Consider the following 26878-nt stretch of genomic DNA (forward strand, 5'->3'; position numbering starts at 1 on the left):
CTGCAGATCCACTCAAAGTACCTGCAGTTCCACTCAAAGTACCTGCTGATCTACTCAAAGTACCTGCAGATCTACTCAGTGTACTTGGACACCCCCTTAAAATGCTTGCACATCCACTCAAAGTACCTCACATCCACTCAAAGTACCTTCAGATGCACTCAAAGTACTTGGAAATCACCTTTAAAATACCTGCAGATCCACTCAAAGTACCTGCAGAGCCATGTTGCCACTCAAACACGCAAAGTGGCAATCAAAACATTGATCAGTCAAGCTGGTTTGTGTTTTGAGAGTCTGCTCTTTTTCTTATTTACGCAATACAGAACCTACATTTATGACTCAGCGTTCATGTAAATGACACCGTGTGTGTGTGTGTGTGTGTATTCTCTCTGCTAGGTTTTTGTCGGTTAACGCCCCATCCCCGTTCGCCCGGTACCTGGACCATCCACTTTGAAGGAGCCGACTGTGACAGCCACTTCTCTGCTGCTGACAACTCTGAGATGGTAGGGCATTAACACACACACACACACACACACACACACACACACACACACACACGCAGAACGTGGTTATGTGTGTGTGTGTTGGCCATCGAGGCATCCTGGGTAAAGTTAGTGCCACAGAGGACTTTGGTCAAATTTAGTAATGCTGACTCATCGTGGCTGTGGAAACGTAGGCATAGATATGACAGCAGAGAGCCTAAAGAAGTGGCTACAGGAGCTTTGATCACAGCAGAATAACTTTAGACCATATATTTTTCAACTTTGATGTCTACATGGAAGAGTGATTACTCTGCGTCACATTGAAATGGCTTTTCTTTGATTTAAGTTCACCCACTTCAGTCCCTAGTACCACTATTTTAGCTTAAAATCTGCCTTCTAACACTCATATTCCTCCAAAATGTCAGCAATTAAGATAAATAGCACTTGCCTTTTTTGGTTCATATACAGTAAAGGACCGTGGTAACTTTCAATTCTCATAAAACAAGACAAAGAAAGAAAACACCATAATTGGATTTACAAGGTTTTCATCTTCCAAGTTTGAGCATTCTTAAAAAAAAAAAAAAGATCCGTTAAATAGTATCGTGACTGTTTATTTTCAATATTTCATCTCATTCATTCTCAACTCGTCAGGACTAAACAGTAGGACTTGCGGTCTACTGGGTTATGATTTTATGTATTTTTATTCAGGAAAAGCAGAGGATACCACAGCAATGCAAATAAAACAGTCTAAAATATTTTTGCCTCTGTTTTTCCGCCGTTTGTTCCCCTGGCCTCCCGACCAAAACTGGCTGGGCAATGTTCAGCCTCCAGACAGGTGACAGTACCAATACAAATGGGGGGGAAAGGATTCAGTTAGAATTACAATTTTCAAGACATGACAAAAAAAAAGTCTTTAAAAAGCTCTAATTTGGCGGGGGGGAAACTGAGTTGTAGAAAATTCTACCGCGCAGCTGACATGGTTTGACTGTTTTTAGAAAGGTTTTGAACCTGACAGAACCTGCTTTGAGTTGAGATCTGGATCCAGATTGTTATGAAAAGTTCAATTGCCCCTTCTGAAGTCACTGTAATCACTGCCTTCAACTGTGAGACCACACACACACACACACACACACACACACACACACACAAACACACACAGGATTTAATCAACACCATTCACACTACAGAGGTTAGTTAGTGAACAGAGAAAAGTAAATGATAGACCTCTGTTCACCGTAACACACACACACACACACACACGTGCACACGCACACACACACACACTCACAGCCACTTCCTCTGTAATTGGTCTGTTTATCCCTGCTCTACTATTTCATGACTGCAGTCTCGACATAGGACAGGCGTCTCTCACACACACACCCACACACACACACACACGTGATTAACAGTGTTTGTTGTGGCAGGCTAAAGAGGGTGAGGCCAGGCTCATCTAGAGTCTAGTTGTAATTGTAGTGTAGTTGTATTCTAGTTGTAATGCTGTAGTGTAGTTGTAGTCTAATTTTTGTACTGTAGTTGTAGTCTTGTAGTTATAGTTGTAGCTTTGTTGCAATCTAATTGTAGTCCAGTTGTAATGCAGTTATAGCCTTGTTGTAGTTGTAGTCTAGTTGTAGTGTGGCTGTAGCCTTGTTGTAGTTTAGTTTTAGTTGTAGCTTGTGTAACTTGTAGTCTTTCTGTAGCTGTAGTTGTAGTTCTAGTGTAGTTGTAGTTGTTGTTTTGTTTGGTTCTGGGTGTTCCTGCAGAATAATGAACTCACTGCTTTGGCGTCTAGACCAAAGAGTTATGACCCACAACACACAATGATGGCGACACAACTAAGATGCGTGCACACACACACACACACACACACACACACACACACATACTGCAAACACATAACTCTGACACACGCACTTGTTTGGGACTGTTCAGTCTCAGTATATTTTCTCCTTGTGTGGGAAGCCTTTATTTCTCTGTCCCTCTCTCTCTCTCTCGCTCTCCCCACCCAGTCACCCAGCCCTACCCAAATGAGCCCTAGTGTGTGTGTGTGTGTGTGTGTGTGTGTGTGTATATATGTGTGCGTGTGTGTGTAGCCATGATGTGGTTTTCATTCTTGACTTGACTCCAGCCACCACAGGTTCCTCTGCGGTCTCCCCCCTTTCCCCTTCATCCCTCCTCCATTCCTTCCCTCCCTCCTTCATCCCTCCCTCTTTTACTCCACAATCTTATTTTCCTTCATAGTGTTGCAGAGGCAGACAGAGGGAACACACTCGAAAACATTCACTGAGTTTTCCCGGAGCTGTAACGCACACGTTAGAGGTCTGGTCCTCACACCTTCTGTCCTTCCTGTCCATCTCCCCTTTCAGCCAATGAGGAAAGATCCGGAGGTTGTCACGGTAACCCTGAAGAAGCACAACGGCATGGGCCTGAGCATCGTGGCCGCCAAGGTAGGAAAAACTGTTTGAAATTGTGTGTGTGTGTGTGTGTATGCAGAGTCTTTCATCCTGAGCTTTTCAAGAATTTCTTTTGTAGCAAAACTTGCCTTTAAAGACAGAAATTTTCTTTTTTTAATTTCCAAAGCTGAAGGTTTGACAGATATTTGACAGGAAATCCAAAAATAACCTGGATGTTTTTCCTCTTGGCTGACGAGACGGAGCACATTGGATTTGTGTCGGGGGTGCGTGTGTGTGTGTGTGTGTGTGTGTGTGTGTGTGTTTTAGGCTGAGCGACATGCTGCTGACAGAAAAGGCAGCTATTTTAAATGGACTGCTTTCACTGTTGAGTCTGACATCAGTACAGAGACTAAACAATGACTTTGCAAAGAGAGTTCTGGATCATTCCCGGACAAAAATACACAACATGATGTTTAGTTTGGTCTTCTCCCACATAATGGGAGAGGGTGGGGGGGGGGGTGAATTTGAATGGGACTGTGGATTGGTCTATTCATGAATTTGTTCACACATTGTTGGACATCGCTCTACAGATTTATCTCCAGGACCATCAGTGTACGCCATATTGGGTTTTTGAGTTTCGTGAAAACAAGTTTTCCCTCCAAGGCTTTTGACTGCATCCTTTGGACAATCAACAAATATGCAGCACCACAAATACAAAGGAAACGACTAGCAGACAATGCAAATGGCCCTACAAAATGGATTTACCTTGTTCTATAACAAGACTTGAACCTTTGACCTTTTTAACAGCTCAGGTTTTCTCGCAGTAGTTTATAGTCAAGGATGTGATTTGGGTGAATACAGCTACATCTTTAGCAAACTGCATCATGTGATCATAATGTCCAAAACCCTTTTAAGATGACTTTTTCGGATATTGGCTTTATTTGACAGTTGGCAATGAAGAGAGACAGGAAAGATGGGATAGAGTGGGATGAGATGCAACAAAGGTCCCAGGTCATATTATTGGTTGGAATTTTTATGTATGCCTACTTTCTCTCTGTATGGCATGGAGTTACCTCTAAAAAAATGCACCGTTTTCTAGGAAGTAAAAGTATTTTTGATATAAAAATATGAGAATATTTTGGGGGGGGGCATTTAGTGTTAAAGAGGTGTATGTTATGATATGGAGAGTTGGCTAACAAGCTCCATTTCTCTCATGTTTTAAAGGTTAAATGTGTAATATTTCTGTTTTCCTTAAGCATAATATGACTAGCATGCTCTGTTGTTATTGTTGCGGTTGTTGTTGTTGTTGTTTGAAGGCCCTCCTAACACAGTGTTGTACCCTTCCACACCCCCACCCCCTCCCAAAAAAAAAAAAAAAACCCACTTGGCTTGGACTCTCAGTCCTCCGCAAGCTAATGTTATGCATTCTAGTAGGGCTGAACAATTAAGCGAAATTTTATCGAAATCGCAGGAGGCGCAATATTTGTTAAAGGTGAAATGTGTCAAAATAGCATTTTAAATGAAATATTGTGGTGCTGCAGAGATGTCCTGGCCTACACATCATATTCTACAGACTTAAGAAAACATCTTTGTTTGCTACAGATCCCCGCAAAAATCACACCATAATCATTTTAATACGTTTTTCAATGAAAATGAGAATAATGATGTAAAAATGGTCATTCCCTCTAATATCCCAAATCATATCGCAATTGCAATATCAGTCAAGATAATCGCAATTAGATATTTTTTCAAAATTGTTCAGCCCTACATTCTAGCTAGCCATCTAGCTAACCAATCGCAACAATTTTGCGCGAAAATAACAGTTCTGCCATGACTAAATATGTTAGCTAACCTCGCTAGAAAAATCTCCTACACTTTTTCTAATTCATTATTTTGTTAGCGTTAGCCTTTTGTCACAGCTAACATCAGGCCAAAGTCCATTCAAAAATCTGGCCATTTCTTTCTGTCTTGCTTGATTTGTTGTTGTAACGACATCACTGAACCATAGAGGCCAGTATTGGGCCAGACATGACACATAGACCAGATCTAGACTACATGCTGGCATATGGGGGTCGGTGGTGTTGAACCTGTCTGTTTGGCTTCCTTGACATGGAAAAGTTTGGGAAGCCCTGCTCTGTATGAACAAACAGATGGATTTTGGAGTAAACTTCTCCTGATGTTAGTGCTGAGGTTTGTTAGCAGTGGATGATGAAGCATTCACTGTGAAAAACGTAAGACTTATCTCTCTCTTTTTCTCTCTCTTCCTCTCTCTCTCTCTCTCTCTCTTCAGTGGAGTGAGTTTCCTGCTTAAGTCTAGAGTTTTCCTGTGTGTGTGGAGAGAGGAAAAATGGGAAGGAAGGACGTGCTGTGGGAATCTCCCCGTACTGTTTATTTTCAAAGCTGTGTGTCTGTGTAAGGGTGTGTATCAGGCGGGGAAAACAGGTAGGCAAGAAGGAATAAAAGAGAGAGAGAGAGAGAGGTAGAGAGATATCGACGGGGAGAGAGAGAGGGAGTTTTGACAGGCAGCTGCTTGAATTCTCAGCAAACCCAAACTGGGCTGAGCTCTCCGCTCTTGTTATATAACTGCGTGTGTTTGCGTGCGCGTGTGTGTGTGTGTGTGTGTGTGGGTGTGTGTGTGTGTGTGGTATTTGCCTGGCGGAGCTGTAGCAGCGCTCCACCTCAGTCTTGACTAGCCGGCATCCCAGCCAAACGCTTCACCACTGTGGATCCGCTGCGCCTTAACGAACACACTGCAATTAGGAACTTTTTTTTTTTGGACTCGGGAATACTTCTTCCGGAATTTACTTTTGCAACTTTTCTACAGGAACTTTTTTTTTTTTTCCCCGCGTACTTGTAGGAATTGACAGCACTGTTTTAGAATTGACTGGACTGTTTTTTTTCCACCACACCTACAGGAATTTACAGTACTGTTTTTTTTTAGCATATTTGTAACTCTTTAAAAATTTCAGTACTTAATTTTTGGCACGCATACAGGACTTTTTTAATTTGCAGTACTTTTGTATACGTTTTTTTAGCATATGTGTAGGAATTTTCTTGTACTTTTTTATGCATACATGTAGGAATTTACAGTGCTTTTAAATTTTACAGTCCTTTTTGAATTTACAGTACTTTTTTTTAGCATACATGTAGGAACTTACAGAACTTTTTTTTTTACCACACGTTTCCAGCAGTGAGAAGTCGTTTTCAATGTAGCAGGTTTCGCCGAGCGGATTATTCCCAGCCACTGTAATTGTAAGGAGGTTTTTGGACTTGTCAGTGCATGTTAGCAGGCTGAAGCTGTGTGTGTGTGTGTTCTCCGGGATCAAAGGAGGTGTGTGTTTGCGCGTCCCAGTCCTGGACGTCCCAGTGTGAACTGGTCTGGACTGGACAACAGCGACCTGCTGCCCGCAACCATGTGGTTCTCTGTGGTGGGCAGGAAAGACGAGGTAACAGCATCTGTGTGTGTGTGTGTGTGCGTGTATGTGTGTGCCGTCAACACTATATACTATAAATAAATGAATTGAAGCGTGTGTGTAACGCAGTTAAAGGGTGTGTATGTTCTTTTCACTTCATTTCTTGATGGACCTGTTTCCCTATTGAACTTCAACATTGAATTCTTCTTTCCCGTCTTGGTTCCCACACTGTCCATGCTAACAAACTGACACTAGCTATAACTGTTAATATCAGTAGCTGGTCAACTGTTGTAGTGTGGAGTTGCCATGTGTCCTAAATGGGAAGCTCTATCGGTTGGTCTTGTCCATGTTTGCTTTCAGGGCCACTCTGCTAATGGTTAAACTAAGGTATACACACAAAGGTCGTTGTGTGATGTCCTAGGTAGGGTAGACTGATACAGTATATGGGTCTGATATTGGCCTTTTTATTAAAAATCAGATCCGGTCTTGATATGATGCAGTTTGATTGATTACATATTTATTGTAGAATTGATGAATACTACTCTGGTTGTATATGAGCAGCCCTTAACCTGAATTGATTGAGACATTTTGATTGATTGAAGTAGTCAGTGTCCCATGATGGTCTAAATGCTGTTTCAGAGGCTTTTCCACCCTGACAAGAATACAATTGAAACTTGAATACTTGGAAAAGTGGGAGAGTGCAGTGTGTTAAACAAGTCAGTATTGGCCTTCACATCAATATCAGTCGAATCCTAGTCCTGGGCTTGTGTGTGTGTGTTTCACGGTATTGTCTCTGTCTTCCTCCCAGCTGGAGTTGAGGAAACACAGCCCTCCTCCTCCTCCTCCTCCTCCTCCTCCTCCCGTGTTGCCGTGTTTACTCGTTCCTCCATCGCAGTAAAGAACTGAACATTCCTCCTTTACAGCTGCAGGACGACTGAGCCGAGCCGTAGCGCGACAGGACCGTTTCATTACCGCGGCCGAGCCGGTGCGCTGCAAGCCAATTCAGAATGCTCCTAGCCACGATGTGACATTCCATACAAGAGAGAACCTCACACCAAACCGCATTCAGAAACGTTGCGGTTTACTTCTGCTTTGCTTATTGGCAAATGTGTACATGGTAGAACAGCACTTGAGACATTTTACAAATCGTTAGGATCCACTTTTCAATTCGGTGTATATATATCTATTGAAATAATGTGCTGTTGTTAAAGTTTTTTGGTTTTGTTGTACTTTGCCGATGAGCAAGGCAGCGTTAAATTGCCAGATTTTATGAATGGAGTTTGGTGTACGGTTCTGTTCATGCAAGAGAGAGAATGGAACGTATCAGAGCGAGGATGTTTCTAGCCAGTACTCATGGCAAATTTTTAAAACGACATTCTGATTTAATTTTGAATGTTTTTAGTCTCCACTGTGTTTGAAGTAAATTTTGTGTGTGTGTGTGTTTGTTGGCTGATAGAAGAATAATTACCAGCAGTGGAACAATACTGTGAGAGAGCTACCTCCCCTCTGAGGGCTGGAACAATGGGAGGATGTACCACACACACACACACATGCACATGCTTTCCTGAAAGGCCGCAGGCAGGGGCAGGAGGTGTTTACAAGGTGTGTGTGTGTGTGGAAGAGAACATGTGTCCATCTTGGCTCTAATCCTGAAAGTGTGCTCCGTTCTCGCTGGCCGGACCAGTCGAATTCTCCCCCCCGCTGTGAAACCACCTGCAATTAGTCTGAAATATCACATGATTAGTCGCTTTTGTCTTGTTCATTGCCTTTGTTTCCATCTCTGTGTTAGCATCTCGTCTTGCTCTTCTACATGAATGGTTTGCAGCTTTTTGTCACTGCTGTTTCCCCTACTTCTTTTAGGTTCTGCATAGGCCAAACAAGTGAATGCTATTCCCCATCTTGCAGTCTAGACCTGATTAACAGATGCATGTACCGTCTTCTTTACTACTGTGTCAGGCAGTGGTAGAATGGCTGAGGTGGAAACTGTTGAATTTTTTTCCCTGGGAGAAGACTTTAGTGATTTTCATTAGTTTCGTATGTATTTGTTTTTTTAATCATGGTTTTCCTGGTCAGAACTTGGCTTAGGGATATATAACCGATATTGTCCTTTTATTAAATATCAGATCTGGTCCAGTCAGTGTCATCCACCTCTGACATGATTAGAGCTGCAACGATTAATCGATTAATCGATTAGTTGTCAACTATTAAATTAATCGCCAACTATTTTGATAATCGGCTTGAGTAATTTTTTAAGAAAAATAAGTCAAAATTCTCTGATTCCAGCTTCTTAAATGTGAATATTTTCTGGTTTCTTTACTCCTCTATGACAGTAAACTGAATATCTTTGGGTTGTGGACAAATCAAGACATTTGAGGACGTCATCTTGGGCTTTGGGAAACACTGATCCACATTTTTCACCATTTTCTGACATTTTATAGACCAATCAACAAATCGATTAATCGAGAAAATAATCGACAGATTAATCGACAATGAAAATAATCGTTAGTTGCAGCCCTAGACATGATGCAGTCTGACTGATTACATATTTATTGTAGAATTGGTCAGTACTACACTGGTTGTCTATGGGAAGACCAGTGACATTTTGATCGGATTCCACACAAGTATGAATCTGCTTTTTAGTCTTATTTCTCTTCTTATTCTTTTTGTTTAATGGCTCCGAGTGAGTTCTGGAAAGTCGTGGAGTTTTCCATCAGGGCCACGGTGGGAAGCCCGTTTGAAGCGGCCGAATCCCTCGGGCCGTGCCTCTCAAAATGTCGGCCCCCCCCGGCAGCTTTGATGTGCGCTTGATTTGTCAACTCGGGGCACCTTATAAGTAACAGAGCCGTCCATTGAACGCACAGTAAATCAGGCTTCTTCAGGTATTCCAGCTATTCTGATAGGGGGATCTGGCAGCATAGGCATGCACACACACACACACTGACAACTGCACCCATCCCTAATAAGTCCATCAGTAAACCTCGGTCCATATTGAGGGTGGTGTTCAAAGGAATGTAGATAACCGAGAGGGTTTATAGGTGTATAGTGTAATATCTCAGGGTGGTTTAGTGTGTGTGCTAGAGCTTAGCCTGTGTGTGTGTGTATGTGATCACGTTGACGACGGTGTGTGACGAGCAACACATCTGGTTTCACTTTGACCCCCAGACCCTCAACCCCCCCACACCCCCCCCATCACCCTCAACTACTGGTTTTATAGCTCCATTATAGCAGCAGACCTGCTGTGTGTGTGTGTGTGTGTGCGCTCATGTTTCAACAAGCCCATGTTGTTTGTCTATACATGTTTGGCGGTGTGTGTGTTTCAGCATGCCTATGTCTTTTACCTTTGTGGATACATGTCTAGTATGCCGTTGGGCGTGTGCGCAAAACTGTCTTTCAGCTACCGCTAGCTTAGCTGTAGCCCCAGGCTTTGGTTATTCCAGAGGAAATGAAGGGTTAAGCAGCTCTGCTCCATAGACATCTGCTCATATAGACAGAGTTTTCTCATGTCTCATGTCAGGGGACCCCAAATACAAACGGCTAAAACGCCCATCGTAACGTTGAAGCTCCTCCAAGGTGCTAGCATAAGAAAAAAACAAATGAAACAATTCAGCCGCGCTTTTAGCATAAACCACAAAGATTTAAAGACCCATGTTAGTGACTTTAAATTCAGTTTGTGCTCTTGACAAGCCACCTTAAAAGTGAAATTAAGTCTTGATAACTGTCGGTGTATCCCTTCTGTTCACATGTCTTGGACAGATGCTAGCATACAAGATGCTAGCTTGTGAAAGTTAACATTAGCTGTGAATATAAAGCTTCTTGCATATAAAGCAGTAGCTTCTTGCAGATAGTTGCTTATTTGATTTGACTCAAAAAGTCTCTCAGTGGGACTAACATGTTTATATAAAAATAAGAACAATTGGGATAATTTCCAGTGGATTAATTTACAAAATTAAACTATAGGCCATATTGACAAAATCAAATATCACAATATTTTAGACCCAATACCTCAATATTGAGAATGTGATTATATTTTGGGAATGAGTATTTGTGCTTTCATAAGATATTTTACACACAAGAAATTTTTTTAAATTAGTAATGATCATTAGTAATCAGTAATGTGTAATAAGTAATGTGGATATGCCCAAAATTAACATTTGTGAAATACAAAGACTGTTTTCATTGACTGCTGGATCTAAACTAGAGAAAGGTTATGAAGGTGAGTTTTAGCTTCAGCCTCTCCTCGTCCGCTGTCATCTCTTGGCAGTCATCACCTCATTTGCATAAGGTTATTACATTATGTATCAAGTACTAGTAACCAGTTTGACAACCAGTGATATAGAGGACAGCTGAAAGCCTGCCTGCCTGTCTGCTTGGGTGCTGACACAAGTCTGTCATTAGTGTTCAGTATTTGTCACCCAGGTGGCTAATTGTGAGTGTGTGTGTGACAAACACTGAATAGCAACATGAAACTTCAGCTCCATATGAAAGAGGCTGGTCGATAATATGTAGCAGACATAAAACGCGCACAATGATTTCACTGTTTCTTCCTGTTCTGAACGTCCCAGACAGGAAGCCTCCATGAATCCAGCCTCACTATTTTATACACATGCCCAGAGCCAGCTGAAACACTGTGGGTCAAATGGTTTCACGGCCCGATGTCTCCACTGTCTTACTTCCTGTCCTGGAGGAACTGGGACACAGAGTACTTCCTGTGGAGCGTAGAGGGAGTGGCAGGGAAGGCGGGGGGGTGGGGGGGGGTGATGATCACACAGAACTCCATTTGCTTTATTCACACGGCGGTCATACTTGATATCAGTCATACAAAGCAGATGGAAACAGGCAAACTCAGCTGGTCTTTGGACAAAACATTTAGAACTAGATGGCACTCAGTAGAATGCTATGCAATTGTCAATATATGCCAGTTCCACATGTCAGATTTTCCCCAAAAGTTCATAATTTCATCCATGCCGCATTACCAACTTGTTTCACATTTTCATGAGTGGACCTGAAACGGGACATGAGATCTGCTGTTCAAATTCTATCCACTTTTAAGCATTTTAGCCGATTATCCCGGCACCACGTGGCCAATCAGCTCTATATCTGTTCAGTTTCCATTAGTGCTGCCCTTCTACCACTGGACCAAGTTTTGGAAAAATTAGCACGGCGGATATGTATAAACTGGATATGAGCTCTCCAGTGTCCCAAAGTTGTTTGATTGGGCCAATAACGTTATACGCGTGAATACGTTAGTCCGAAGTTATATGCCGTTTTATGAGAAGCCACGCCCCGCTTTGGCCAATCGGTGTAAAAATGTAATCAGTAATTCTTTGCCCCATGACCAACCTTTCCATAAAGTTTCATATTGTTGCGTGAATCCATTCGGAAGTTATATGCCATTTTATGAGAAGCCACGCCCCCATTTGGTAATTAACCGTAGATATAGAGATTCATATAGTTGCAGAAGGTCCAAATCAGAGGCTGCAGAAACTGGATTGATGTTGATCCATAACATTAGCTAATGTTAGCAGTCAGCTACTTCATGATGTTTACATTATATTTATCTCCATGCTAAGTAGGTTGAATTTTTTATTAACCATCAACATTTACAGTCTTGATCTTTAGTATTAGAAATACGCTAAGATTGTGCTTCATATCCTTAGTGGTACTTCTGTTACAGTCAAACTGTTCATGCTAGCTGTGTCTGCTAGCTACTGCTAGTGTTAGGTGACTGACGTTAGCGGGTTAAAACTAGGGCTGAACAATTAATCAAAATTTGATCGAAATCGCAATATGGCCTACTGCAATTTTCAAATCGCAGGAGGTGCAATATTTGTTAAAGGCAAAATGTGTGTCAAATTTTAAATGAAATATTGTCATGCAGAGATGTCCTGGCCTACACATCATATTCTACAGACTTAAGAAAACATCTTTGTTTGGTACAGATCCCCGCAAAAATTACACCATAATCATTTAAATACGTTTTTCAATGAAACTGAAAATGTAGACTGAAATGTAAAAATGATCATTCCCTCTAATATCGCAAATCATATCGCAATTGCAATATCAGTCAAAATAATCGCAATTAGATATTTTTTCAAAATCGTTCAGCCCTAGTTAAAACTCATACTGTTTTAGTGTCCCATGATGGTCTAAGTGCTGTTTCAGAGGCTTTGACAAGAATAAAATTCTGGGGGAAACAATTGTAGAGAGTTAGAAACCTGGGATTAAATAAAAAAAAAAAAAAAAAATATCCGTATTTATATCAATACAAAATGTTGATATAGTTTCTGGTACTTCGTGGCATGGTGTGTCATGGGGCAAACTGGATCTACCGATCTAGCCCATAACCAGTCTAGCCGGTTCCTCCTCCCTATTGATGTGGACCGGTTTCTTGATGTCGTGCGCCGCAGAAGTCGAAGCAGTCCGTAAATCTGAGCTGCAAACAGCGAGAGCCGTAAACCTGAGGATAACCCCTGCCTCTGCTTAACGAGATCTGTCTTTACACACACACACACACACACACACACACACACACACACCTAGTGCCACGTTGCCAGGTCTGACGAATGGCAGCAATTAGGAGTCTCATTAATCCACTCCACAGCTTTATGAGCGAGTTTATAGACATGCTGTGATTCATGTCTCTGGGCTCTCTGTGTGTGTGTGTGTGTGTGTGTGTGTGTGTGTGTGTGTGTGTAAAGACAGAAGAGAGCAAGGAAGTTGCAGCTTCATTCAGTGTGTTTTGAAAGGATGTTTTTTCTTCCTCTTGACTCATTTAACATTTCAAGTTAACAGTAGAGTGTTTGTCCCAAGGAAGATTGCTGAAATACTTGGTTTCGGGTTCTTCTTCTACATTACCAGTCCCCACACACACACACACACACACACACACACACACACACACACACACGCACTCAGAGGATAAACATGTCAAGATGGTGTAGCGGGTGTGTGATATGTCTGATAATACGCCAGCAGTCTGTTGCACTGCACTGCACCTCCCCACTTCACAGGAAAACCACACACACACACACACACACACACACACACACACACACACACACTCACACACACACAAGCTCTGGCATTTTATCTCAAAATTGCAACGTGTTTGTGCTCCCTTGTTTTTTTTATCTGTATTTCTGCTCTTCGTTGCTATTGATTCCTGTGGGGAAATTGGACCGACGCTGCAGCAAACGGTAATAGGATACAGCCGAAAAACAGACTATAAACAGTACAATGGAACATAAAAGCACTTTGTAAACGTGTTTGACTTGATGTCTGACCACTGCTGGTCTTCAGTAACGTCCTGGATTGCTTCAGTTTGTCATATCGGCAAACTCGAGGGAGATTTCTACTGCCAGAGCCAAGAATTGATGGTTTTTTAGCACTGAAATAGAGCAGAAACAATTTCTTCATCTTTTGCTGTTTGTGTGTGTGTGTGTGTAACCTGAGATGTCAACACCTTTGAATAGGTGTGTGTTTCTTGTGTTTGTTGCTGTGACTTGGGCCCCCCCCCCTCCCCCATAGTCCAGCTGGTAATAAAGCAGTCAGTGCTACTGGATGGTTACTGGTCCTTCTGTGCTGAAACCAGCTGTTCTTCATATATTGGTTGCATGGCTGGTTCTGCTTCCACATAGATTCATATCTCTCTCTCACTCACTCACTCACACTCTCTCTCTCTCTCTCTCTCTCTCTGTAGGGTGCTGGTCAGGAGAAACTGGGGATCTACATCAAATCTGTCGTCAAAGGAGGAGCCGCTGACATGGTGAGCACACACACACACACACACACACACACACTGGAACCATGGCAGCATCTGATATGATGAGGAGCAACATACACAATGACTCATTCTTTCTCTGTGTGTGTGTGTGTGTGTATAGGACGGTCGTCTAGCAGCGGGGGACCAGCTGCTGAGCGTGGACGGTCGCAGTCTGGTCGGCCTATCACAGGAGAGGTAAGCACAGCCGACCAATCGCACGCCCCGGTCACCCAGCACACCGGCAGACCCATCCGAGAGCAACTCTCCATTTGAAATGTAGATGTTTAACCATTTGCTACACAGGTGTGTTGATAGATTTAAGGTCACATGACGCTGAGACTCATTTCTCCTAGTATTTCTGATTTCCCGACATCTCTGGAACGCAGCATTAGTGGCTGGTGGAGGTGGAGGTGGAGAAGAGGGTGTGTGTGTGTTTTGGAAACAGCAGTCAAGTACTTAGTGGCTCCCGCCCCACTCAGATTAATCCAGTGTTATTCCCCCCTCAACATGTACAGGCTTGGTGTTCGGTGTTATTGCCTACTGTGAGTCCAACAAGATTCACAAATCATTCTTTTAATTGTTTCACTCTCAAACACAGAACAGTTTAAGTGACTTTCAGATACTTTCCTGTGAGTTTCTTAACAGTTTGACAGTGGTTGTGTCGTCCTGTGTGGCGAACGCCACTCATCCGCCACTCCTAGCAGGCTATAACAAACAATAAGAATGGTTTGCAGTGATTTGACTCAGATCTGGTGTATGTATGTAGCAGCTGAAACAGTGTTACGTTTCCAAATGTGGGTTTGGAGGCTGTTTTCTCAACATCAAGCAGAGGGAACCAGCTGAAGTTACATTCCCAGCGCCCCATTCAATCAAAGACATATGGCTCGTTACCCTGTTAGATCTGCCCTTCAACCACTTATAGGATTTAGTCTGGGCTGTGTGGACGCATGCGCACGTGGTGGTCTAGCAATTAACATGGATGGTGTGTGTGTGTGTGTATGTGTGTGCGTGTGTGTGTGTCACTGCAGGATTGTATCCAAATTAGAGTGAAGTGGGTCTGTGGCGATGACAATTACAATCCCTGTCTCCTCTGGTCCATAACAAAGGACTTTGCCTGTCGGCATGCCAGCTCAACAGGCAGAAACATTAACAGTGCTTTTCCATAGTGACTGGTGAAAATAGGGAATTCATGTTGATTTGTACGTTTTAAAATAGGATTAGATGACATTTTAATGAGCAAAATAATAGGATACAGCAAAGAATATAAATACAAACATGGCAAATATGGTATTGAGCACAATGCAACTGACAATCTCAACATGTCACTAACATTAAGTAGAAATGTATGAATGAAAAGTACAGTTATGGGAATATGCAGCTAACAAATAGTGAATTTACAGCTTATATACATAATGTGCGAAATGTGCATTGAATTAACATTAGCAGGTCTACAGAAGGCCAAACTGTATATACATACAGAGAGGGAAAGTTTAAGGACAGTAATGAACAACTTTGCAACTTGGCCAGCCGTTCCAATTCCTGTCCATTGACACACCATGTACATCTAGGTCTGATGCTACATGCTAACACTTTAGCATACACTGTGTTGAGTGACAGTAGGCTCCATGCTAACACTTTAGCATACACTGTGTTGAGTGACAGTAGGCTCCATGCTAACACTTTAGCATACACTATATACACTATGGATACATAGTGTTTAGTATACACTATGTTGAGTGATGATAGGCTACTAGTATTATCCAAAGTAAAAAGACTGACCTTTTAGTAATAAAACATTTTCTATTATATGACATATATATTCAAGTCATTAACACAAAATAGCTGATGTAGCAGGTTTATTTTTGGGACTCAGGTGAGCAACCATGTATTCATCTGCCGATTTTTTTTTTTAGCTGTACACAGTCTCCCATCCTCCACCACCTTCACTTGCTATGGAAACAGGGAAAGTGGTCCTGGTAGTTCAACACATTACCCATTTTTTCCATTAGATTTTAGCAGTCTACACAAAATTACCAGACCTAGCCACATATCATTTAAAATTACATATCACTTAAAATGACCAGGCACACATGGATGATTTTGGTGTCTATGTTCTCATCACTTTGCATCTAAGTTGACTAATGGGACAATCTAGCAAAAAGCTTGGTGGATTCTGTGATGCTGGAGTTTGATCGTCATGCTCTCTCTCTCTCTCTCTCTCTCTCTCTCTCTCTCTCTCTCTCTCTCTCTCTCTCTCTCTCTGCTCAGGGCGGCAGAGCTGATGACGAGGACGGGATCGGTGGTGACTCTGGAGGTGGCCAAGCAGGGAGCCATTTACCACGGCCTGGCTACCCTCCTCAACCAGCCCAGCCCCATGATGCCTAGAGGTAAGAACACACTCACACACACACTCACACACAGTCTTACAGTCCTAGAGTAGAGGGGCTAACTACGGGGGGGAGTTCATATTAGCAACTCCTCTTATTTTTCCTAAACTTCCTACCGGCACAATTATTCAAACCAACAGCCCTTTAATAGGCTGTCTGCTAAATATTGGTGTATGTTTTTTCAGGGTATCCACTATAATAGAGGGTATATACTATAATAATACATAATATATATTTCATTCTTAGTTTCTTTATTTTGGTTATAAATTTAAGTTATCCTCATGTCACACCCACCATACCTCATGTTCAGGTCCTGGATGAATGCAGACATACTGTGTGTGTGTGTGTGTGTGTGTTTGCCTGTGCACGCGTGTGTGTGTGTTTGGTAGGACATATCAGAGGAAGGGAAGCAGACTTGTCCAGACAAAGTGTGTCCTTGTTGTCTTCTCTGCAGCACAGTAAAACTCCAGCTAGCCTGGCTGAGGGTATAATGACTGTTTGTGTCCACGGCTAGCTCTGTGTGAGCGTGAGAGCCTGAAAGTGTGTGTCCCCACACACACACACACACACACACACACACACACACACACAGTTTACTGGGTGTCTGGCTGTGTGCTGGGCTTTGTCTGCTGGAATGTGACCTTATATTCATTAAGGAAGTCTTCTGGCCAGGCAGGCCTGTGGTCCAGTGTGACGCTGAAGGGGCGTTCCAACCCAAATTCCCCAGACCGCAGTGAGTTCCACTGCAGACAGCGGTGTGCAACCACTGGACACTGGACGGGCCCTTGTCAGCCTTAAGCTGGTTTATGTAAAGTCACTGTTAGAAGTCAGTTCTGATTCATCACTAATCTCCAATCTGTTCATGCACGTGCATCAAGACAGTCCACCAGGAACACTCTGGGGAATGACAACTTCACTGTCAACTGCAGCATCATTTTTGCCTCCTTTGGGTCAGTTTCAGATGGAACAGCTCCAACGCCGAAACAACAACTTGTGAGAAAGGTCTGAGACGGGTACTCCTTCCACTCTCCTTCACTCACTCCCTCTCTCTCTCTCTCTTTGTCCTCTCTATATTCCCTCCTCTACCCAGCGTCGGACCGAGGCCGCGAGAAGAACGGGAAGATGCGACCAAAGAGCGAAGGCTTCGAGCTGTACAACAGCTCGGTGCAGAACGGCTCGCCGGAGAGCCCGCAGGCCGGCTGGGACTCCTACCCCGAACCAAAGAAGATGAGCGGCGAGGAGCGGCTCCTCAAGAACCGAGCCGACCACCGCTCCAGCCCCAACGTAGCCAGTAAGCGCTCCTCTTTTTCTTTTTCTTTTTTTTAGATATGTGAAACACTTTGGGAAGACAATGAAACAAGTCTTTACTTAGTAGGGGGGAGGGAATTGGGAGCCGGTTGGAGGTTTTTAGAAATGCAGCAAGCCGTTTGAACTTGGTGAACTCGCAGTTGAGAAACAAGACGCCATTCAGAACTCCCCGAGCCTCTTTCAATGCGAAGTCTCATTCAATGCTGTGAGACTAAACAGACCCAAAGCTGTTGTACTGATGGCTGTGGTCGGCCAACTCCCTTAACAAACCAACAATTCGTTCATTCATATTAGGGATGGGCATTTTTGTGACATGAATTTCGGAGAACACTTTTTATCCGTTGTCACACCAATGTCTCACAATGTAAGTTATACGCTCCCCATAACAGGTCCATCTGAATTAAGCAAATATTAATGGCTAAGGAAAATCTCAACAAAAATTACCCCAATAGGATCCCAAATTCGATCAGAAATTTCAGAAAGAAATCGAAAAAATCCCAACCCTAGCTTACTATGTTTGAGCTAATTTCTTGAGAGGAAAAGTAATTCTTCTGCATTATCCATTCTTAAAGAAATATCTGGATGTCAAAAGTCAATTTCATTGCCCATTTTCAATAACTGAGGATGCGTCTACTCATGCACATCCCTAATTCCTAACTAAATTATATGTATTTTTGAATCTTTTACTTACTGTTGTACTGCCTTGAATGTTTTGAGCTCTACTTGAATGATCGCGACTCCTACCTCCTCCCCAGATCAGGGCCAGAGTCCTGGAGGCAAGGCAGTGTACCCCGGAGGACCCGGCACCAAGATCACCTCCGTCTCCACCGGCAACCTCTGTGCCGATGTAAGTAACCATAGCAACGTGGTTCGGCAGCACCCTGGGGTGGAATGTACCAGTAGAGTGGGTGGCAAGAGAGTGACACTAACACACCAGGACAGCGTCTAGACACACATCATGGAGGTCCGCTGGAGAATTGGCTGTGTACAAATAATGTCCAAATATAGAACAACCAGGCTAGAAATAGCGAGATACCTGAAAAAGATTGTTGGAGAGTGGCTGTAGGCCCTTTCATGTTATAAGTAAAAGTGTTTCCAAATGTCGGTTACACAGTAAACTGTCTTGTCTTTAGCTCTAGTCTCTACTCCAAAACACTCTGAGTTGTAGCTTGAGAAGAGTCAGCTCAGTTAACCTGAACAACCTGTTGGTTTTTGGTTTTGTTAGCTAGCTAACTAGACAAACTATTTTAGTAAAGCAACCAATGTTAATGTTAACATGCAACTAGTAGCCACTACTGAGTACTAGCTTAGTAATGTTAGCTACTAGGCAAATGAGATGTGTTAACAAGACAGTGATACTGTGGCTAGCTAGCTAATAAGATGACATCATCTAAACACAATATCAACGTGTCTGATGAAATAATAAAATTTCCATGGAAGTTGAGACGGTTGTTTGTTTACAAATACAATCAGCTACTCCCAGCTATGATGTGTTGAAACCACCTGCCAGCCCAATGTGTCATGTAGTGGACACAGAAAGAAGTGAAAAGGAAAGTATGCATACATGTGATTAACTCCTCATAGGTAGCTCTAGTAGAATACATCATTTAATGTCATTTAATCAAATGTTGCTGCAGAAATGGGTTTGGTTACAATCTCTCAAATGGCTCCTCTATAACTGCTGGTTTGAATCAGTCTCTTTGGATACACTCAACCGAAACAGTTCTCCTAGTAAGATTATGAGCCATCATTCATGGTTAAAGCCAAAGGCTTGTTCTCCCTCTGCTGTATTCATGTTGACCACGTCATAAATCCTAATCAAGGAGTAAAGCGCTAACCACTATCACTGATTAGCTAATCAGTTGTGGTCATGTGGTTACATCTTAGTAGTTTTACCATCAGACGCTGATACTATCAGCAAACAATGACCAATTTGCATCATTTTGAAGTCTTGATCTGTTTTTACCATAACCAGCACATTGCAGGCAGTCTGGCAAACAGTGGTTTGTGGTCCACTGTGCATGCACGCACCTTGGGCTTTATATCTCTGTACCCACATATCGAGCTGATATTGGATTATTATTCAAAGTTGGACATTGGCCAGTCAGTTTTATACACCTGACAAACACTGAATATTTTTGGCATGAAAATGGTCAAATTTAAAGAGTTTGACTATCAACGCAAAATAAAACAAAACAATTGGTACTGGACTTCAAAAACCCGGATCAGAATATATTGAGTGAACAAAATATAAAAAAAACCCAACTACTGTTTCTATGAAGTAGACTGAACAAGTGAGTCCAGGCGAAATGCCTGATGCCAAATGCCAGATGGAGAGGAAACAACCGAGACATGTATTAATGTATCATTACCACATTCATTAGTATAATTACCATCAACAAATGAGAGCATCACTGAGAATATTGGCAGCCTCCAAAAGCATTCAGAGTTTCTGGTAATGGTAGATAGTGGAAGGAGTGGAAGACCAATGGAAAAATCACTTCTAACATGCATATCCTGTTCAGTAAAGACACTGGGGAGTGTGTGTGTGTGTGTGTGTGTGGGGGGGTTATAGGAAATGTGGTCTTAATGTTGAGAAGCACTACCGTTAACAATACTACTGGTGTGAGATTGAGGCTACCAATTATCTCGACCATGGTCTCAGTGGGATACAGTAATTACACCGAGGCATCACAGTTAATTTGACAATGATATATTGATGTTTAAAGACGCTACGTGAAGCCTCTTTATATTAGGAAGGTGTCCCTAATATTTTGTCCACAGAGTAAGAGTTGTTTTCTGGTGTCGTTCCTCCCTCAGGACGAGCCTTCCCCTCCCCGTCCAGAGGCCTACCCCATCCCCACCCAGACCTACCCCAGGGAGTACTTCACTATCCCGGCCTCCAAGAGCCAGGACCGGGTGGTGGGCCCCGGCCAGGGGCCCTCGCAGCACTGGCAAGCCATGGAGGACAGAGAGCGCCTCCCTGTGGCCGACAACCACCACAACAACAGCATGCAGGTAGAGCGCCGTCAAAAACACTGTGTTGTGTTCCCACTGGTCACGGAATATCTGGAATATCATGGAATTTAGAGAGGTGTGTTCCAGACAGGGAAAGTCAAGGAATCTGATCAAGTCTCCGGGGAAGTCCAGGGAATTTTACTAATGGGTAATTTTACAGGATGTTTTTTCCAACTTGTTTCACATATTAATTTGTCCTTATCTCCTCCTTCCCTCGGTCAGCGGGTGAACCACTCCCAGGAGGAGTTGTACCCCCCAGCAGGAGGTCTGAGGCCGGAGGAGCTTGTCCAGCAGCACTACCAGCAGGACTACCAGCACCGGGAGCTGGACTACCCGCACCGAGACCTGGACTACCAGCACCGGGACCTGGACTACCAGAGAGGTCCAACAGGAGGTGAGGGAATGGGGTAAAAGGAGCAGAAGGAAGGAGGTTAAAGAGGCTGAAAAGACAAAGGGAAAGTGGGTTGTAGCACAATGTAGGATGACCACTGCCAGTGTTTGTGTGTCTGTAGCTGACCACTGACAGTGTGTGTGTCTGTAGGTGTGGGTGGAGCTGACCACTGGTCCGGTCAGCAGCAGGTCTCCTCCTCGTTGGAGTCGTCCACCTCCAGCCAGGAGCACCTCAACTTCTCGGCCTCGTCCTCCTCCTCCAACAAGACCCAGAACCAGAAGACCGGGCCGGGCCGCTGGAAGACCCCCAACGCCCCCCACGCCGCGCCGCCCCACTCCGCCCAGACGCCCTCCCGCTCCGACCTGCCCCCTCCCCCGCCCCCGCCGCCGGCGCCCTACCCGGACCCCTACGACCCCTACGACCCCCAGCCCGACCTGCCCCTCCCGCCGCCGCCCGCCGTCACCGCGGTAACGGCCCAACAGGCGGCCGACCGCAAGAAGCGCGAGGAGCAGCAGCGCTGGTATGAGAAGGAGAAGGCTCGCCTGGAGGAGGAGAGGTGGGGTCTCTTTGAAATATCACACAGTTTGTGTATATACTGTATATGCTGTAAAGTGACTTTTCTTTCCCTCACGACGAAATTTTGACCTTTTCACATTTGTAGAACTTGTTCCCGGTCTAAACGGTGACTGCATCATTGATGGGAGATGACATGTTTACTATAGGTCCGCTCCATTAGGGTTTTGCCGGTGCACCACTCATTACGTAGCGGCAAGGGCGGAGAAAACCACTTAATGGGGTGTAGTGTGCCAAACACGTCATCGTCGGCAAACTTGACAGCTGAGTAAACAAAGGAAAAGCCTGGTTGACTCAGAGACATCCCTTGAATCAGAACCAACACATTTCTATAATTGCCAGCATGGAGAACAGTTATGGTTGTGTGTGCGCCCGAACAACATCATCAGTTGACTGTTGCTGGCCACGCTCGCACCGCACGTGTGGTTTTGTTTCGTTATCCATGAGTCCTCGCTGTTCTTGCCGAGCCTTCAGAGAGGCAGTACTGGCATGTGTGGTTTCTAAATGGATTGGTAACACCCTGATGGAGCAGGCCCTATTGTTTCACTTGAAAATGGTTGTATTACACTTGTACTTCACATTTAAAGTTGTTTATATCGGACAGTTAATTGAGTACGGCGATAACGACGATGTTGACGCTGATGATGATTCCCAGGGAGAGGAAGAGGAGGGAGCAGGAACGGAAGCTGGGCCAGATCCGGGCCAACCCCGTCATGCCCGTCCCGCCCCACAACAACGGAGGAGCCATGCCTCCGCCCCACCACCAGCCCCCGCCGTCCTCCGTGGCCGCGCCCCAGCCCTACCTCCCCCCCCAGCCCCCGTCCCAGCCCCAGCCCCCGCCATCCAGGCCGGAGAAGCTGGCCAGCCTGCCTCGGTCCGCCGTGCCTCCCCCAGCCAGCGGCCCCAATCCCCCTGGTAACACTTTTCTATCAGTCTTTATTTCATTTTGCACCTCAAAAGTTGTGCCTCAAACCCTGACAGTCTAGTTAAGATTTTTCACATCTATCGAGCTTAGTAGTAGCTTAATGCTTAATAGTGCCATTAATATCATGTTGATTTTTAAGGCTAGGTGATCCATTCTTTGTGTTGCATTAAATAAAATTGGTTAACATATATATTTTTTTTGGGTCTACACAGGTTTGGAAAGTCTGGACATGTAGGAAAAAATAGTTCGCTAACGTAAAGAAAAATGTTATGTGGTTTTAGAGCCCCATCATCTCATATATTCTGTTGCTGTGAAGATTAAAGGATAAGTTTGCCGATTTTGAACCTATATGTAATTTGTCTCTTACATACCATAGGCTTGGGCTGATATTCAATAATATCACGATATTCGATAATATCGAGTATCACGATTTTTTGTGAATCTGGAACAAGCATGGAATTTTGAAATTTAAACTGTCTAGGAACCCTAGTAGCTTTGGCACTGCTTACTATCAGCTAAATGCCTAAAATGAAGTGTAATGTAACCGTAGGCATGGACACGGTGATCAGGGAGCTGCTACCCCAGCAGCAGCCGCGAACCATCGAGAGGCGAGACCTGCAGTACATCACCATCAGCAAAGAGGAGCTGTCCTCCAGCGACAGCCTGTCTCCAGACCCCTGGAAGAGAGACGCCCGCGAGAAGGCCGAGAAACAGCAGCAGCTTCACATTGTCGACCTGCTGGACAAGGAGATCCAGGAGCTCCAGGTAGGGCACAAACTAAAGACCCATTCGTACACCGTTGGTTTCTCCAGGATCGTTAGGGAAAATGTGGCTCTGCTCACAGTGAGATAAGGCGCAAGAGTTTCCTCTCTGATCCAGCGCCTTATTTTCTTTCCCTTTTTGGATGCCATGTTGAACTGGCAAATGCTGTTTGTATTGGAACTGAGTAGCAGGCTTTGTGTGCAGTGATGTTTGCGTCCGAGCAAACTACACACCTCCGTATGTAATTTGGCATTGATTAAAAAAAACATCTAAAGCAATGAGTACAATAACAGAAAAGCATGGCTAATATTTTATTATCTTGGCTACCTTATAGTACTAATTACCTCCAAATGGGGCTTTAGTTCATTTTAGTTAATTCATGTTTAGGGGTGACAAATGAAAGTTAGACAAGTCAAGTTTCATACTTATGAAAAATGTGTAATTCAACATTTCCGCCTTGACCACAAATAACCTCAGGTCATCTCGGACAAATTCAATGCAAAACAGTGTTTTTTTTCTGGGGTTTACAAGCATTGTCTGTTTCAGAAGTCCTATTTTTGTTTTATTATTATTATTATTGTTGCTATTATTATTCTGAGAAGATGATAGTACCATTGTAAACATCCTTTCCTTCCCAGGCGAAGCCGGAGCGAACGGCAGAGGAGAGCGACCGCCTCAGGAAGCTGATGCTGGAGTGGCAGTTCCAGAAACGACTGCAGGAGTCCAAGCAGAGCGACGAGGATGAGGAGGAGGAGGACGATGAGGATGTGGACACCATGATGATCATGCAGAGGCTGGAGGCCGAGAAGAGAGCCAGGGTGAGCTGGATGGATAGATAGGGGGGAGGACGACAAGATGAATAATGGAGAAAAACGTAGTTAATCTAGAATGGAGTATAAATGTTTCATATTTACAGGAAGGGCTGAAGCCATTAGAAGAGGCTTAAAGATAGGAGAGCTAGGATATCATATCATATTTAAACGCTGTTTTGGGAGGGGAAAAAAAGCTTTCTGATTTCTGTTTTTCAAGTAATATTGCCCATCAATAGCCCATTGTTCTGAGAGTCAGATGTGTAGTTCAGTACAGCAGGAAGGGCGAGCCACAGGAAACCAGGCTGGTGGGAAAACCAGAATCCACTTTCAAATGCTAGAAGGGGAAATGGATTCCCCCATGGCAGCGCTCTCACTATGAATGTCCTGCAATGTGCATCTGCAACATGCTTCTGTCATCGCTTCGCCATGCTGAGCTGCTTAAATCTGATTGGCTGGAGGGGTGGATGGGGGGGGTTGGACAGGCAGGCAAGGATGTTGTTAATGCTGCATTCATGTCATATCGGAATAACTGTCAGAAGTGCTCAGGTGTTCATCCAAGGCCATCAAAATCGACCTGAAATCTTTCTAGTAGGAATCTTGTATCCGCTGTCTTTCCCATATAACGTGAATGCAGCATAAGAGCTGTGTTGCATAGCAACATCGAACCATGACCATAATGTCACTGGTCCCATTTTAGCAAGGTTCTACACACTTATCTGTTTCTTTTTTTACAGAGACAATCTGTATATCTTTTATATCCCAAAGGTGCAGCTCTGTTTATTTTTACAAACTGATCGCAAACTGTGCCTTAATTAGAAACCGATGTATTAGAGCTTCGCAGCCAAGGGTTAGAGCTCTGGTGCGTATGTATCACAGGAATCCTAGTTTTCTGCACTTATGTGCTTTTATGTATAGTGGTATCATAATGGAATCCTTTTTGACTGACCAAATACCCTTCTTGCACCAAAACGTCTCTCAAATTTCAGTGTCCCAAATATCCCAGTCAAGTTAAAATTCTGAAACTGACGGTGGGATGTGCGGCGGGATGTGTCTGTGTGTGGCGGGATGTGGCAGAGTGTGGTTGACTGTTGCTGAGTGTGGAGGGACATGATTGGGTGTAGCAAGGTGTGGCTGGAGGTTGTTGGATGTATGAAGATGTGGCAGAATGTTGTCGGATGTGGCAGAGTGTAGCTGGATGTGGTGGGAGGTGGCCTCATGTAGTGTAATTAGATGTGACTGGATGTGGCTGAGTGTGGTTAGATGTGACTGAGTGTGGTTAGATGTGACTGAGTGTGGTTAGATGTGACTGAGTGTGGTTAAATGTGACTGAGTGTGGTTAGATGTGGCTGAGTGTGGTTAGATGTGACTGAGTGTGGTTAGATGTGACTGGATGTGGCTGAGTGTGGTTAGATGTGACTGAGTGTGGTTAGATGTGGCTGAGTGTGGTTAGATGTGACTGAGTGTGGTTAGATGTGACTGGATGTGGCTGAGTGTGGTTAGATGTGGCTGAGTGTGGTTAGATGTGGCTGAGTGTGGTTAGATGTGACTGGATGTGGCTGAGTGTGGTTAGATGTGACTGAGTGTGGTTAGATGTGACTGAGTGTGGTTAGATGTGACTGGATGTGGCTGAGTGTGGTTAGATGTGACTGAGTGTGGTTAGATGTGACTGAGTGTGGTTAGATGTGACTGGATGTGGCTGAGTGTGGTTAGATGTGACTGAGTGTGGTTAGATGTGGCTGAGTGTGGTTAGATGTGTGAGGATGTGGTATAGTTTATCATGTGGGAGGGTGGTTGAGTGTAGTTAGATGTGACTGGATGTGGCTGAGTGTGGTTAGATGTGACTGGATGTGGCTGAGTGTGGATAGATGTGGCTGAGTGTGGATAGATGTGGCTGAGTGTGGATAGATGTGGCTGAGTGTGGATAGATGTGACTGGATGTGGTTGAGTGTGGTTAGATTTGACTGGATGTGGTTGAGTGTGGATAGATGTGACTGGATGTGGCTGAGTGTGGATAGATGTGACTGGATGTGGCTGAGTGTGGATAGATGTGACTGGATGTGGCTGAGTGTGGATAGATGTGACTGGATGTGGCTGAGTGTGGATAGATGTGACTGGATGTGGCTGAGTGTGGATAGATGTGACTGGATGTGGCTGAGTGTGGTTAGATGTGACTGGATGTGGTTGAGTGTGGTTAGATGTGACTGGATGTGGTTGAGTGTGGATAGATGTGACTGGATGTGGCTGAGTGTGGTTAGATGTGACTGGATGTGGTTGAGTGTGGTTAGATGTGACTGGATGTGGTTGAGTGTGGATAGATGTGACTGGATGTGGCTGAGTGTGGTTAGATGTGACTGGATGTGATTGAGTGTGGCTGGAGGTGGCCTCATGTGTGGGTGTGTGGTTAGATGTATGAGGATTTAGCATAGTGTGGTCGGATGTGGTTGGATGTGTGAGGATGTGACAGTGTGATTGGATGTGGTGGGAGGTGGTTCGATATAGGGGCGTGTGGCTCCATGTGGCCAGTTAAGGAATTTGTTGACTGCTACTAATCAGCCCAACGGAGGAGAGACAGACCTTCAGCAATGTTTTCACTTTATCTCCTCTCTCATCCTCCCCTCTCTCTTATTTTTATTATTTTGCTCTGTTTTCTCCTTCCTC

At 44.0% G+C, this 26878-nt stretch overlaps 1 protein-coding gene across 1 annotated transcript in view; it reads left to right on the top strand.

Moving 5' to 3' along the window:
• The window catches only part of afdna (afadin, adherens junction formation factor a), a gene marked incomplete at its 5' end in the record, with an annotated part of 63460 nt that overhangs the window by 23691 nt on the left and 12891 nt on the right, over positions 1–26878 (top strand). Inside the window, 13 exons of the mRNA XM_071515308.1 lie at positions 394–500; positions 2843–2923; positions 13982–14047; positions 14166–14239; positions 16313–16431; positions 17522–17722; positions 18495–18586; positions 20560–20757; positions 20980–21151; positions 21299–21704; positions 22377–22636; positions 23197–23411; positions 24047–24226. Of these exons, the coding sequence (XP_071371409.1) occupies positions 394–500; positions 2843–2923; positions 13982–14047; positions 14166–14239; positions 16313–16431; positions 17522–17722; positions 18495–18586; positions 20560–20757; positions 20980–21151; positions 21299–21704; positions 22377–22636; positions 23197–23411; positions 24047–24226 (2171 nt within the window). The remainder of the gene's footprint in view (positions 1–393; positions 501–2842; positions 2924–13981; positions 14048–14165; positions 14240–16312; positions 16432–17521; positions 17723–18494; positions 18587–20559; positions 20758–20979; positions 21152–21298; positions 21705–22376; positions 22637–23196; positions 23412–24046; positions 24227–26878) is intronic.

This window comes from Centroberyx affinis, unplaced genomic scaffold, assembly GCF_046629955.1.
Source record: "Centroberyx affinis isolate AG114_WGS23_722 - 3 ecotype Tasmania unplaced genomic scaffold, CSIRO-AGI_Caff_v1 ptg000337l_1, whole genome shotgun sequence".
In the NCBI taxonomy this organism is placed as follows: Eukaryota; Metazoa; Chordata; class Actinopteri; order Beryciformes; family Berycidae; genus Centroberyx; species Centroberyx affinis.